This window comes from Helobdella robusta (assembly GCF_000326865.2).
Source record: "Helobdella robusta unplaced genomic scaffold HELROscaffold_40, whole genome shotgun sequence".
In the NCBI taxonomy this organism is placed as follows: Eukaryota; Metazoa; Annelida; class Clitellata; order Rhynchobdellida; family Glossiphoniidae; genus Helobdella; species Helobdella robusta.
In genome coordinates, this window is record NW_008704903.1 from 261738 (window position 1) to 275015 (window position 13278).

The 13278-nt window shown below is 31.0% G+C and overlaps 3 protein-coding genes across 3 annotated transcripts in view; 2 read left to right on the top strand and 1 right to left on the bottom strand.

The window, feature by feature from the left end:
- The first annotated feature begins 484 nt into the window (after nt 1-484).
- On the top strand, nt 485-3211 carry HELRODRAFT_192908 (hypothetical protein). The gene is made up of 5 exons (XM_009025123.1): nt 485-790; nt 1154-1566; nt 1802-1981; nt 2160-2282; nt 2627-3211. The coding sequence occupies exons 1-5, from the start codon at nt 667-669 to the stop codon at nt 2999-3001; spliced, it is 1215 nt and encodes a 404-aa protein (XP_009023371.1). The 5' UTR covers nt 485-666; the 3' UTR covers nt 3002-3211.
- Nucleotides 3212-3860: 649 nt separating this feature from the next.
- HELRODRAFT_176876 (hypothetical protein) lies at nt 3861-6214 on the bottom strand (the record flags this gene model as incomplete). Its single annotated transcript, XM_009025124.1, has 2 exons — nt 3861-4564; nt 6172-6214. The coding sequence occupies 2 exons, from the start codon at nt 6212-6214 to the stop codon at nt 3861-3863; spliced, it is 747 nt and encodes a 248-aa protein (XP_009023372.1).
- A 2055-nt stretch (nt 6215-8269) lies between these two features.
- HELRODRAFT_192909 (hypothetical protein) overlaps nt 8270-13278 on the top strand; it is a gene marked incomplete at its 5' end in the record, with an annotated part of 10241 nt that continues 5232 nt past the window's right edge. Inside the window, 3 exons of the mRNA XM_009025125.1 lie at nt 8270-8333; nt 9749-9846; nt 10673-10772. Of these exons, the coding sequence (XP_009023373.1) occupies nt 8270-8333; nt 9749-9846; nt 10673-10772 (262 nt within the window). The remainder of the gene's footprint in view (nt 8334-9748; nt 9847-10672; nt 10773-13278) is intronic.

A 13278-nucleotide genomic window follows, 5' to 3' on the forward strand; every position in this document is an offset into this window, starting at 1 on the left:
ACAGTGGGGTTGATACTGGAAAATTCTTTATAACATTACATCCAGTTTGTAAGCCAATTAAGATAGTGTACAACATTTAACAAAGAGTTCAAGAATTTTTTTAAATGTTTCAAAAAAATTATTAATTGAATAAAATTATAAATAGTTTAATGTCTATGGATTTTTCAAAGTGATTGTAAAACAGCTTTGTTACCTCAAAAAAAAACTGTAAATAATGCGGGTTTTCTGAGAACTTCGTGATAGTTTTCCATTCAATGAGTAAGCTATTCCGGATAATTACAACTAATGATAAAAATGTTAAATAGTGTTTTGTCTATGGATTCCTCAAAGTGATTGTAAAGTAGCTTTGGGTCATATACTTTAATAACTCTGCGTAACTTTGCTTTGTTGGTTTGATAAATAAGTTTACCTTTAACCACATTGCTTACTTTGGTGTTAGATTTGGATTCGATTAATAAAAGAACTCACTACTCCATCAAGTTTCGATTTATTCTGAATTATTTGTTCAGTTTCACTTGTTTTATTTAATTAAATTTTGTACTTTTAGTAATTACTCAGTCCTAAATTATTTGTTACCAACTTGGACAAGTTGTTCGGAAAAAATAGTTAGAATTCATTCTAAAAAAGAGGAGCTAGTGTGGTCTGATCTAGTCTAGTCTAGTGATTATGAATTCCAATTTAAAAAGAAAAGTATCTGACGACAACGACAATGACGATCGTCTGCATCTGTCGTCTTCTAAAAAGTTCAAATCAACGTCAAAAAATTATGATCCTTTTGATAATGATGAAGGTTTGCTTCTTATTTCTATTACTTAAAAAAAGTAACTCAAATTAAATTTAATTAAGTCTTACTCTTATCTTAAGACTCTTAGTTAACAACAGTCTTACTTAACTTAACTTAATATATTATAATCTTATATATTAGAATACAAAAATTTTTATTTATAAAATAAAAATTGTAATTTATTTATAAATATATAAAATATTCTATAATATCTTGCATCTACTTTTTACTTTTAGTTTACTTTAAGTTTACAGTGTAAAGTCTACACTTAATTTAAAATTGCATTATTATTATAGTTAAATTTTATTTATATTACATACATAATTTTTATGATATAATGATATTAATTAATAATTTTCATTTAATTAGGATGTTTTGGGTCAAAAATTTTTACTAGACCATCAGAAAAGAATGAATCCTCATTATATAATAATGATAATAAGAAGCAAACATCTAGTCTCTCAAATGACTTCATAGGACCTGTCATTCCAGTTAACTACATTAAGAAGGACCAACTAGAAGATGGTGATCGTCGTGTCACCAAAAATTTTGGCTATAGTGAGATTGCCAGAAATAATGAAAGGAAAAATAGTAGACCCGATGGTAAAGATTGTGGAAATGAAAATGTTGAAGAGGATGATGATTTATATGGACCTAGACCACCACCGAGGAATTCTGGTGGGGAAAAATACAGTGATGGTGAAACAGCTGTTGAGGATGTCATCAATGAAATTGAAAAGAGGTCGATGTTGATGAAGAAGAAATTACTTGGTCTTGAACAGGTTTGTTTCATTTTGTTTTATTATATTCATGACCTTCTTAATCAAAAATCTGGTCATCATATTTCTCACCGACCTCCTTTACTGTCTTATTTTTTTCAAAAGGGCTGTCTGTTATTTCTACTAAAACATGAATAAATTATTAACTAAATAAAAGAATATTTAATTTTTACTAAATTTTTATGTTGAAGAATATTTAAAAATTAAATGATTAAAATTTTATTAATTCTCTCCACAGCCTGAAGCATCAAGCAAATCTACAAAGCGAGAGGAATGGATGACACAACTGCCTTCGCAGTTCACAAAAAGTTTCGGAGTGACAGCTCGCAAATTCAGCACATCCCTGAATCACGGAGTAAGCGAGGAGGATCGATCTGGGTGGACTGATACTCCGGAAGATCGTGAGAGAAAGATGAAGGTGAGTGTGGTTTGCAGTTTGGAATGTTGAGTCCTTGTGTCTGTTTGAGTTTGTGTGTAAGTGTGTGTTTGTCTGATTTAGATGAGAAATTAATCGAAAATTGCTATATAAACTCTGTTTCTCTAAAAATAAATTTAAAGTAAATAATAATAACAACATAAATAATTGAACACCACAGAGTAGAGCAACAAGTGGCAATCACAGAAATGATGATGGTGATAATTTGGACGAACCCTCCCCTAAGGACCTCATGCTTATAAGGAGAAATGAGCAGTATAGGAAATTTATCGAAAAACATAATGTTAGTATTGTTTTTTTTTGTTTGTTTGGTTTGTTTGCTTAAGCTCGTTTACATGTTTTGTTGTTTGTTTATCCATGTCTGTTTGTCTGTTTATCCATGTCTGTTTGTTTGTTCACCTATGTTTGTTTATATGTTTTGCTTGTTGTTCGTTAACTCTTGTCTGTTTATTTGCCCATGTTTGTTTATATGTTTGGTTGGTCATCCATGCATGTTGGTTTGTTGGTTTGGTTCGATGTTTACATGATATATTTTCACGTTCATCCTATGGTCAAATGTTTTACAAGTTTCATGGGAAATGTATTCATCAATCGATACAATAGTTTTTAAATGCTACAAATTTCCAGGAAGTGACAAGAAGGAATAAGTCGCTACTTGAGATGCATGAAGAAAAAAGAAGGAAGGGAAAGAAGAAGCGTAGATCGCCATCTTCGTCGTCGTCATCGTCTTCGTCATCGGAAGAGGAAAAGCGAAAAAAGCATAAAAAGAAGCATAAAAAAGATAAAAAATCATCTGGTGATGCCAAAAAGGAGAAAAATCCAAAAGTGAAAAATTCAAAAAGTTCTTCTTCCCCTCAAAAAGAGAAAGCCACAAGACGACCATTTGATCGAGATGTTGACCTTCAAGTCAGTCGAATGACCTTGACTGAGAAAAGGTCTTTCATTGATAAGGCGAGGGTCTTGAATTCAAAGTTTGGTCATGGCAAGAGTCAGTTTTTGTGAGGAAGTTATGTTATAATCACTGTCTTAACAATTTGACGATAAAGATGATGATAATAAAAATGGTGAAATGGGATGCCGTTACTACAGCTGCAGATGAATTATGTTACGCAAACTTTTTTTGTTATAAACTGATATTAAAGTTTTTTTTTTTTTTCATGCAGATATGGCATTATTGTGAAGTTTCATGTAAATAAACTTTTAAGAAACAAATGTTCCTACTGTTTTAAGCAAAAATGACAGTCTTATGGTACGTAAATCGGAAAAAAACTAGCCTATCGATGGCAGGTACGGTTACATAAAACGTGAATTTTTACATTTTGAGGTCACGCGCACACGATTTTGACAGTGATTGATTTGGTTATCATAAAATTCATTAATAAAATGCGTTTTAATTTTCAAGTTAAATATTAACCATAAAATGTGAGCGGATTTTATAATAGAAAATGTGTCAGAATTTTGATTGAATAGTGGGAAAAATAGAATTGAGTATAACCTAGCAGTGGCCCATTGCCCAAATTGGAGAAAATGATATTAATTTTTTGTTAAATACTCAATTTCACTTTTTGACAATATTTATGATAAAGTTATCAAGTTATATACAGTGATCGTTGTTCATTTTCGTTCACTTTCGATAGGAAATCCAATCCTATTAACGTCTTTAAGCACGAGAATAATATGTAATTTTGAGTATTACGATTGAACAACATTTTCTTTAAGAAAATTGTAATAGAAATGAATGAAGGTTTTTGACAGGCTTGAAAATCATAACAATTTTTTACACTATAAAAATAAGAAAATTTGTACTGATTCATGCAAAGTATATAAGCAGTTCAGTGAAGCACAATGAGCATTGATGAAATTATGAAATATCCTGTTCGAATTTTGATTTCTTACCTCCGTAAATTCGGCCTCTACCTCGGCCCCTTCCTCTTCCTCTTCTTCTACCATATTTGCCACCACCTTTTTTTCCACCTCCTTTTCTACTTTTGTCATCACCCCCCTTGCCACCCTTGTCTTTTTTCCCATCATCGCCTTTTCCACTTTTATCTTTCCCATCGCCACCAGATTTGTCACCTTCCTTGGCATTGTCTTTGTTCTCTCCACTTTTGCCATCACCATCCTCGTTGGAAGCTTCGTTGTCTGATTTCTTTCCACTTTTGCTTTTGCTGAGCAGACGATTTAATTTTTGTTTCCAATGGTCCTTGCTGTCATCTTCATCCGGATACTCTATGTGCTCCGTTTCCGCGGCCATTTTTTGTAGAAATTTAACGCGTCGTCCTTGATCTGTGTTGGCTGCAGAGTGCATCCTTTTGTTTTCTTGTCTCATCCAGAGCGTTTCAATTCTTCTATCGATAAGTTGTTTTTCTTCCTCCAAAACTGCAATCTCCGCTTGAATTTCCTTGCTTAGTTCTTCATATTTTTTTCCATGCATCTCTCGGATTGGTTCTGATTTCTGGTTGTCCGATTTGTCTGCATCGCCTGGGCCTCCAGTTGTGTCTGTTCTCTTGTCGCCTGCATTTTCTTCTCGCTTTTGCGGTTCTTCTCGTTTTCTTCCCCATATATCTTTCGAAATTAAAATTGAAATTAGTATTTTATTAATAATTTAGTTGGCGTAGTTCCTTCACTTACGCATTTCTTGTGACCAACGTAATTAGTTTTGTTTTAATATTATTCGCTATGATGCACATGTACATAAAAACTAAGAGAATGAGTAACAAAAACATATTAAAGCTATCATATTTTCATTTGTATTGATATCGTTATTAATATAACATATATTGGGTACAAATATTTCATACAAAGTGCTCAAGGTTAAGCAAACAAATGTATTTTCAAAAGTTTACATTTTTCAGAGCGTGAGTGAACGAGCTGAAGGTGAGCAACTGAAATGAAGATGGAAACAGCGAGGAGAAATAATTTCATCTTCCTTCAGTTGGTTCTGTTGCTTTGCTTTCTGGACTTTTTTTGTTAAGACCTCGTTAAAATATACCTGTGCAGTTGTTTTGTTAGGTAGGTACTAATTCAACAGGTATGTGCCAGGTATGTGATTTTGGCTAATTTAAACAATTTTTCACGGTAATTTTGTTTCTGGCACGTTCTGATTTTTTTATTTTTTCACAAATTTTACTAGTTATTCATTACCTCTAATATATATTAATCGTGTTTATGACATTTCAACTAGAAACTTGACATAAAATCGACGAAATTATCTAAAATTGATCCCATATTAAAAGTAAAATATATAAAATTTTAAAATGTTTGGATTGCAGAAAATAAATCTAAAACATATCATCACATTTACAATATGTTTACAATAATAATTATTGTTTTCAACCAAAGCGTGATATATTTTGATGACGAAAGCAAAACATTGAATATTTTCCTTTTTAAACGAAAGCACACTCGAATACAAGACACACACATAGCAATTATGTACATTTGACACAAATTTTATTTTATTGATTTAAAATCAAATTAGATATAAATTTTCTTATTGCCTATGTATGACAAGATGTAAATCTTATTATATAACATATACAAAAATATGTAATCTCCATGGACCAATTTCAATATTACCATTAATGATTAAGCACAAAAAACCTAGCAATGATTTTTGCTTAGTTAATTTTTGAATTATAATAAAGTCAAAAAATAAAATTTCCACATAAATTCACATAAACATAGATAAAAGGGTAAATAAAAGAATGTTTCCGCCCAGGCTCGAACTGAGGACCTTTCGCGTGTTAGGCGAACGTGATAACCACTACACCACGGAAACTCTTGATAACTTTGGCACCTATTTATTTGTCAGTACACTTTTAAGATTGATCTATCCAAAGATCAATTTATTGAAGGCGTATTTAAAACTTGGCATAGGATTACTTCGTTCATACGCACTCTTTTCTAAGCATCATATCATCAAACAGTACAAACAATTATATTATTTTGTCTCATTTATTTACTGCAAAGTTTTTGATATTTTATTACAATGAGTAACATTACTACAATACTTGCAGATAAAAAATTGAAATTTCTGATTTTTAAAAAATTTGAAATTACTATTCTACATTTTCAGACAATTCTTAAGTTCATCATGAATCCGAAAAAATTAACAAATTGTTTAAAATACTCATTCCTAACCTTAAAACGAACAAAAAAAATTAAGCTACCTTTACCACGCCTAGGACAGAGTCGAGTCGCAGGCGCGCACATATAAATTTTCAACAACTGAAAGTATTTCAACCAAAAGAGAATGTTTCCGCCCAGGCTCGAACTGAGGACCTTTCGCGTGTTAGGCGAACGTGATAACCACTACACCACGGAAACTCTTGAACATCTGAGACTTATCACATCCCAATACACTTTCTAGTTTGATCATTCCAAAGATCATTTAGTTAAAGGCATGTTGAATGAAAGCATAGTCTGGCTTATGATAATATGTCCCTAGCGTATCGTATCGTTATTCACGATTATTTTATTGATTTAATCAATCATGTATTTTTGTTTATTCTTCATTTTATTACATTCATAACAATACTTGCTTTCAAATATGATCTATTCAAAAATCAATTTAATAGCGTGTTTAAAGCTTGGCTTTTATATTTTATAATAATTTCATGGGGACTACTCTTTTCTAAACATTGTGTCAATATTCGCGTCACTTATTTTAAACTTTTCTGTTTTTTATTATTTTATTTATTTGCTGCTTCATTGTCTTAATTTTATTACATGTGGTACTTACGGTTCAAAAATTTAAATTTTCTATGTTGAAATGGTTCAATTGATAATTCTACAATTTTAGACTCTTAGTCAATTTTAAATTTCTTCATGAGTCTAAAGACCTCACTCCCATCTAACTTATAAACAATAAAAAAAAAATTCAAGTCACTTTTTGATACGGTTGATATAGTATAGATTATAGTCAATTATAGTCAAATTGCGATCTACGCGCGGACGCATAAACACACACACAAGCACATACGCACACATTTTTAAAAAGATGTAACGACACATGTTTTAAAGGTTTTGAATGCAGAATTTGAAGTCAATCAAACTTAACCTTGTACAGTAGTATTTTATTTAGTCAAAAAGAGAATGTTTCCGCCCAGGCTCGAACTGAGGACCTTTCGCGTGTTAGGCGAACGTGATAACCACTACACCACGGAAACTCTTGATCAATTTGGGACTTATTTATTTGTCAGTACACTTTTAAGATTGATCTACCCAAAGATCAATTTATTGAAGGCGTATTAAAAACTTGGCATAGGATTACTTCGTTCATACGCACTCTTTTCTAAGCAACATATCATTATTTGCGTAATACAGTACAAACAATTATATTATTTTGTCTCAATTATTTACTGCAACGTTTTTAATATTTTATTACGATGAGTAGCATTACTACAATACTTGCAGATAAAAATTTAAAATTTCTGGTTTTAAAAAAGTTTAAAATTACTATTTTACAAGTTCAGACAATTCTCAAGTTGATCATGAATCTAAAAAATTAGCAAATAGTTTAAAATACTCATTCCTTATTAAACCGATAAAAACCACATTTAACACGCCTCCAACAGAGTCGAATTATTATTCGCTAGCGCACACATATAAAGATTCAAGGACTGAAAGTAAAGTAGTATGCTGATCTTTGAACAGCAAGTAATCTATTCAAACAAAAGAGAATGTTTCCGCCCAGGCTCGAACTGAGGACCTTTCGCGTGTTAGGCGAACGTGATAATTACTACACCACGAAACTCTTAAAGTTCAAGCACTTAGTTATTTTTCATTACACTTTTATGTTCTATCCATCCAAAGATCATTTTATTAAAGGTGTGCTTACTGTTTGGAAGTTAGATTAATAACTTCTTAATGTCGCTTTTTCATATCTTGTTCAATTTTAAATATATTATTTTCATTATTTACATTGGTAACATTTATTAATTTTATTAAAAAACTGAAACCACGTAAAAAGTTTTTGAATCAAATCAAATGTATCATCATTACGTATCGCTACACTGATTTGGCTGAAACTTTTATTAATACAATTAAAAGTTTTAAAACAATCGAGCTCTTCCCGCGTGATATGGAGACTGCAAAACGAATAAATTATTCCTTCATTCAAAACAGATAATCCTTCGATAATAAACAGAGGCTTAAGAAACATCAGGCGTAAACATCTAGGAATAGCATAAAATACACATTCACGCATGTCAGACCAGCGACGTTCGTTCACTTATTTGCACTCCGACGCTCGCACAGCACACAGACATGAATTTTTTTTTAAGACAAATATATCGTCGTGAGCCAGAAAACAATACAAGGAAATCACAAGGTGAGTTGATGTTAACTTGCCAACATTTTTCAAAGTTCGGAATTTACCCGTGTTGAATTTCGAATTTGCAGGAGCCGTGTCATTTAGCTTTAAATTTTTTTTCAATTTGGTCCATTAAGCCAATCTTTTCTTATTTCGAGTTATATTTCCACCTCTTTAATAGTTTTAATTAGCCATTATTTCAATAATGTTGGGTTTTATTTAGAGTATCACGGAACATAACATCATTGTTAAACAAAAGACTTTTGAAATAAAATTATAACGGAATTACTAAAATAAAATAAGTTTTAACATCTAATATGTGCCAACTAAGATCAGACGACCGAAGTCGTCAAACTTTTGCCCTTCCCAGATGTTGGGTTTTAATTTCTCATTCTTAGCTATTTGCAGTATCGGTGCATGCCAAAATATGTAAACAGATGGTGTACATGCAAGCATTCGCATGTATAAATTTATTCAATGTATTCATACAAATGAACTGAACCTAATCATTCAAATCAGGAATCTGTTAACAGAGTTACAAAGCTGACATGCGTCATCAAACTTCGAATGAACAAACCGACGAATGAATGAACGAATGAACGAACGAATGAACGAATGAATGAATGTATCAACTTTAAGAACCTAATTCTTATTACTGTCAAAAGTTTCAAAAGTTCTTTGTCGTTGTTGGTTGTAAACAATCAATTGCCTTCTTTTATGGCAGTTGTGTTTGAAATGTAAACGAACGAACGAATGGTATTAATGTATTAAGTCAACCTGATTGGATGAATGAATAAATTAATAATTTTTTAGTTATATATTTATAGTTATTAGTTATAGTTTTTATTATTTATATTTATTATTTTTATTATTTATAGTTATTAGTTATAGTTTTTATTAGTTATAACATTCACTAATATATATATATATATATATATATATATATATATATATATATATATATACATATTAGTGAATGTGCAGTGTGATATAATGTTACCATTAAACCATATGATGATGAATGTTTCATAATTATCCTTTAAATGAAAATTGACTTGGTCATATTGATGTGCCTAATTTTCAACGTATTCATTCATACTTTCTTTGACCCCTTCATTCATTCATCTGAATGATCATTCTTCTAAAAGGAGCAATTAGTTCTTTTTATTCAGCGCTAATTAAGAAAACTTAGAACAATAATTGCTTTGTCTTCTGTGCCTTCGTTCATTCAGTCATTCATTTTTTCATTCATTTATTTGTATGTTTGTACATTCATTCATTTGTTCGTTCGTTCATTCAGTCATTCATTTTTTCATTCATTTATTTGTATGTTTGTACATTCATTCATTTGTTCGTTCGTTCATTCATTCTCAAAATATTATGTATTAAGTCAATCTGATCATTAGAAAATAACAAATGATTCCATTGCTTAGAGTTTATAAAATGGACAATTGGCCATTTGGCCAACAATAACAAGCTAAGCGAACATCACAATGATAATGAGAACAGTGATAACGATTTTGTAAAACAGGTTTTAGAAAATATTTTAAATATTATATTTCCAGACCTACATCTCATTCAGGATTTCATAACAAATTTGCGTTTCTAACTATACTCCCAACTAAACTTGATCAGAAACATGCTGGGTCGGCTAAAAGGTAGCAAGGCTATATCAGAGATTCAATAATAATCACACATGAGCCGTGCAGTTCCAATGTATCGTGTGTTACAATCTACCCACTAACACACACCATATTCTCTTATGTAATATGAAGTAATGGTTGTTTGGACAAAAGTACAACTACAGAATTTTCAGAATGATCACTGTTCTTTAAAGTTTTCTGGTTAACTTTTTAAAATAAAATGCTGAATGTATGTATTATATACTAATTAATCTATTGGTAATCTATATTACTCTACCCTATAATTATTACTATCTATTAATTATTATATTATATCAACTACTTTTAATAAATTTTAATTAATTTTCTATTACACTATATATGTGATAAGTATTATATGTGTAAGATTTGTCTGTTTGTCACAAGCGTTGACAACTCTGCATGACGTGATGAAATGACATTCTATCAATTTGAATAAAACATGTGTGTGTGTGTGCGTGCGTGTGTGTGCAGTATTTTTCAGTAAATTTTTTCTGATTGCAGTTGTGCTGCTATTGAAAATCAGTCGCAAAAATCATTTTTAGATTTGGGTTTATCGTTTTGTTGCTGTTGTTGTTGCTGATGGGAGAGGTGCTTGTTTTTCGCCTGAGTTTGATCGACAAATGGTTCTTAAGACGTTTCTTGTAAACATGTCTATGTCTACGACTCATGTTGCAAAAATTTTTAAACCAACAGACAACGCATTTCAAATCTCTACCGATGGTACTGAAAATCTCTTTAATTTTTAGCAGTGAGAAGAGCCGAACTGTGGAGGCACCAGGTCAAGAGTCACATCGTTAGAAGGTCTCTGAAACAAGCTGATGTTACTCCTTCTGCTAAAATACATCAAACAACGCATTCATTTCACTGTTTAATTCATTCGCGAGCAAGGTTCCAAATAACAGTGCTTGTTAATGAATTTCTGTTCGTTTACAATTAGAGCTTTTTATAAACTAGGCATACATACGTATTGATACATTTTGATATATATTGATACATATTGATACATACATTTATATTGATAATGAAGATAGATATGTTGATAACCAAGCGACATAATGATAAGAGGCTATACAATGATATCAACTTTAGTGACATTTTGTATGTAAAAAGACATTAACACGAAAGTTCAAGACTAGCAATGACATTGAAATTATGAAAAATTAAGAATGATTTCTTTAGCAAATAGACATTAATCCGGGGACACCAACAAACTTTAGTGAAATTAATATTCGAAGAAAGTTACATAATTTTTTTTAAAACTCGAGTGCTTTTGCAATTACTAGCAGAAACATTGAAACTTAATTTCAATTTTCTTCATTACAATGCATTCATTATTCTTCGATCAAAAATCTAATAACATGCTTTCATGGCAATGTACGTATAATTATTTTTGAAAAAAACTCCATGGGATCTATGAAAAAACTTTTGGCAAATAAACTGTAGTTTAGAAAATTTTGATTTAAATAGATGGAAATTTTCTCTGTCGAATTTGACTTATTGGTTTTAGGTTTGTTGGTAAAGGAAACATAAAAATTTGGTTGTATTGTTTTCCAGGTGTATATTTCCGTAAGTCAGGAGTGTATGTATTGGAATTGAGAAATGCTTAAATCGAATTACAATAGTTTATGCATTGTATTAGTTAGTGATTGTATAAAATGTTTGTATTATGAAAAGTGTATTTAGTATGTGCTGTTTTTCTTGACTGCATTTATTGTATTTCAAGTGTGTGTGTAAAACAATTCTTATGTGTGTTTGAGTATGTGTGTGAGTGTGACTGTGTGCTATTATCAGTTACCTGTCTAGGATTATAATTTATTTGATTAAATATTTGCTTGCCTTAGCCAAGAATCCATTTGTAAATGAAACGTTATCGGTTTGACTTGTGTGCATTGGTGCATAGATATGTTGGTTCTGAATACATACATACACACACCACACACACACCCACACACACACACACACACACTACACGCACGCACTCATGCGCACACACACAAAAAACACACACACATAAATGCTTGTGTATAACATACACGTATATATATATATATATATATATATTTATATATATTTATATATATATATATATACACATGCTTAGTAATAAAAGGTTCGCCGGTTAACTGTTGATCATAAATCTCTTGTCAAAGTATCCAACTATACACGATTTAGTTTTGTTTGTTTGTTTGTTTTCAGAAGTGGAAATACACATCTTTGCAGTGAGTTTGTTTGTTTTATCACCTCAAAACGGCTTTTAAACGACATTTGTTCTCAGGCGTAGAAAGGGCATTTTTTGGGTGGGGACACCTTTAATTGTCAATTTTTCGCCATTTTTCAAAAGTCACCAGGTAAAACTCCAAATAAATTTTCAAAAAAAAAAACTTGTCGGAACGAATGTTTTAGTCTATGGCCGTTTTCTAGTGAAAACTTAAAATTGGTATGGTTTGGTTTAATTCCCAGAATATTATATCAACTTTTTAAATTCAAATTTTTATCTTAAATAAAATGAAAATTCATAGGCGTTTGTAGAAAAAAACTAGTTAATAAAATTTTAGCTAATCTTTCCTTCTCTCTCTCTTTTTCTTTCTCTTTCTCTCTTTCTCTCTCACTCACTAACCCACCACACACGCAGACACACATTCAAACACACACACACACACATCATTAAGCGTGTGTGTAGCTAGAAACATTCTTATTCAAAGTTTTTTTTTCATGATTAATTTACACAAAACTTATTTAGATATTTGTATTTAATTGTTTTTTTTAATTTAAATTTGGCAAAAAATGTTTTATAGTAAGAAGCTGCAACAGTTTCACAGCAAAATTCACGAAATTAACATAGATATTTTGTTAAGCTTGGCATTAATGTACAGTCAAAAATGTACAGTCTACCCCTTGTCTACCCCTCTGAACATCTTTCAGTTTCATCTCCATCAGTATTTTAATTATTGGCCCAGAGCGCAAATCGCATCTCCAGAATTTCACTTGTCGCAAGTGAGGTAACGTAAGAAGCGTTTGAAGCAGGTATCTGGTGGTCCGTGTATTTCTGCTGTTTCGCACTTTCGTAATAATACCTACATGACAAGGTAGGTGTTAATTAATAAAAAATCATTAGAAAATATTATTTGGTAATAATGTTAAGAACTATAAATGGTAATGATATATATATATTTCAGTGTGTATGTGTGCGTGTGGGTGTTGTGTGTGTGTGTGTGTGTGTGTGTGTGTATGTGTGTACAGACACAACACACACACACAAATATATAAACGTATGTTATATGTGTAATATTTATTTTGAT

Excerpts from the sequence above, each read along its gene's own strand:
- HELRODRAFT_192908 (XM_009025123.1), top strand. The coding sequence starts at position 667 with ATGAATTCCAATTTAAAAAGAAAAGTATCTGACGACAACGACAATGAC. Across the intron at positions 791-1,153 it reads TCCTTTTGATAATGATGAAG|GATGTTTTGGGTCAAAAATT; the intron begins GTTTGCTTCTTA and ends TCATTTAATTAG. Across the intron at positions 1,982-2,159 it reads ATCGTGAGAGAAAGATGAAG|AGTAGAGCAACAAGTGGCAA; the intron begins GTGAGTGTGGTT and ends TGAACACCACAG.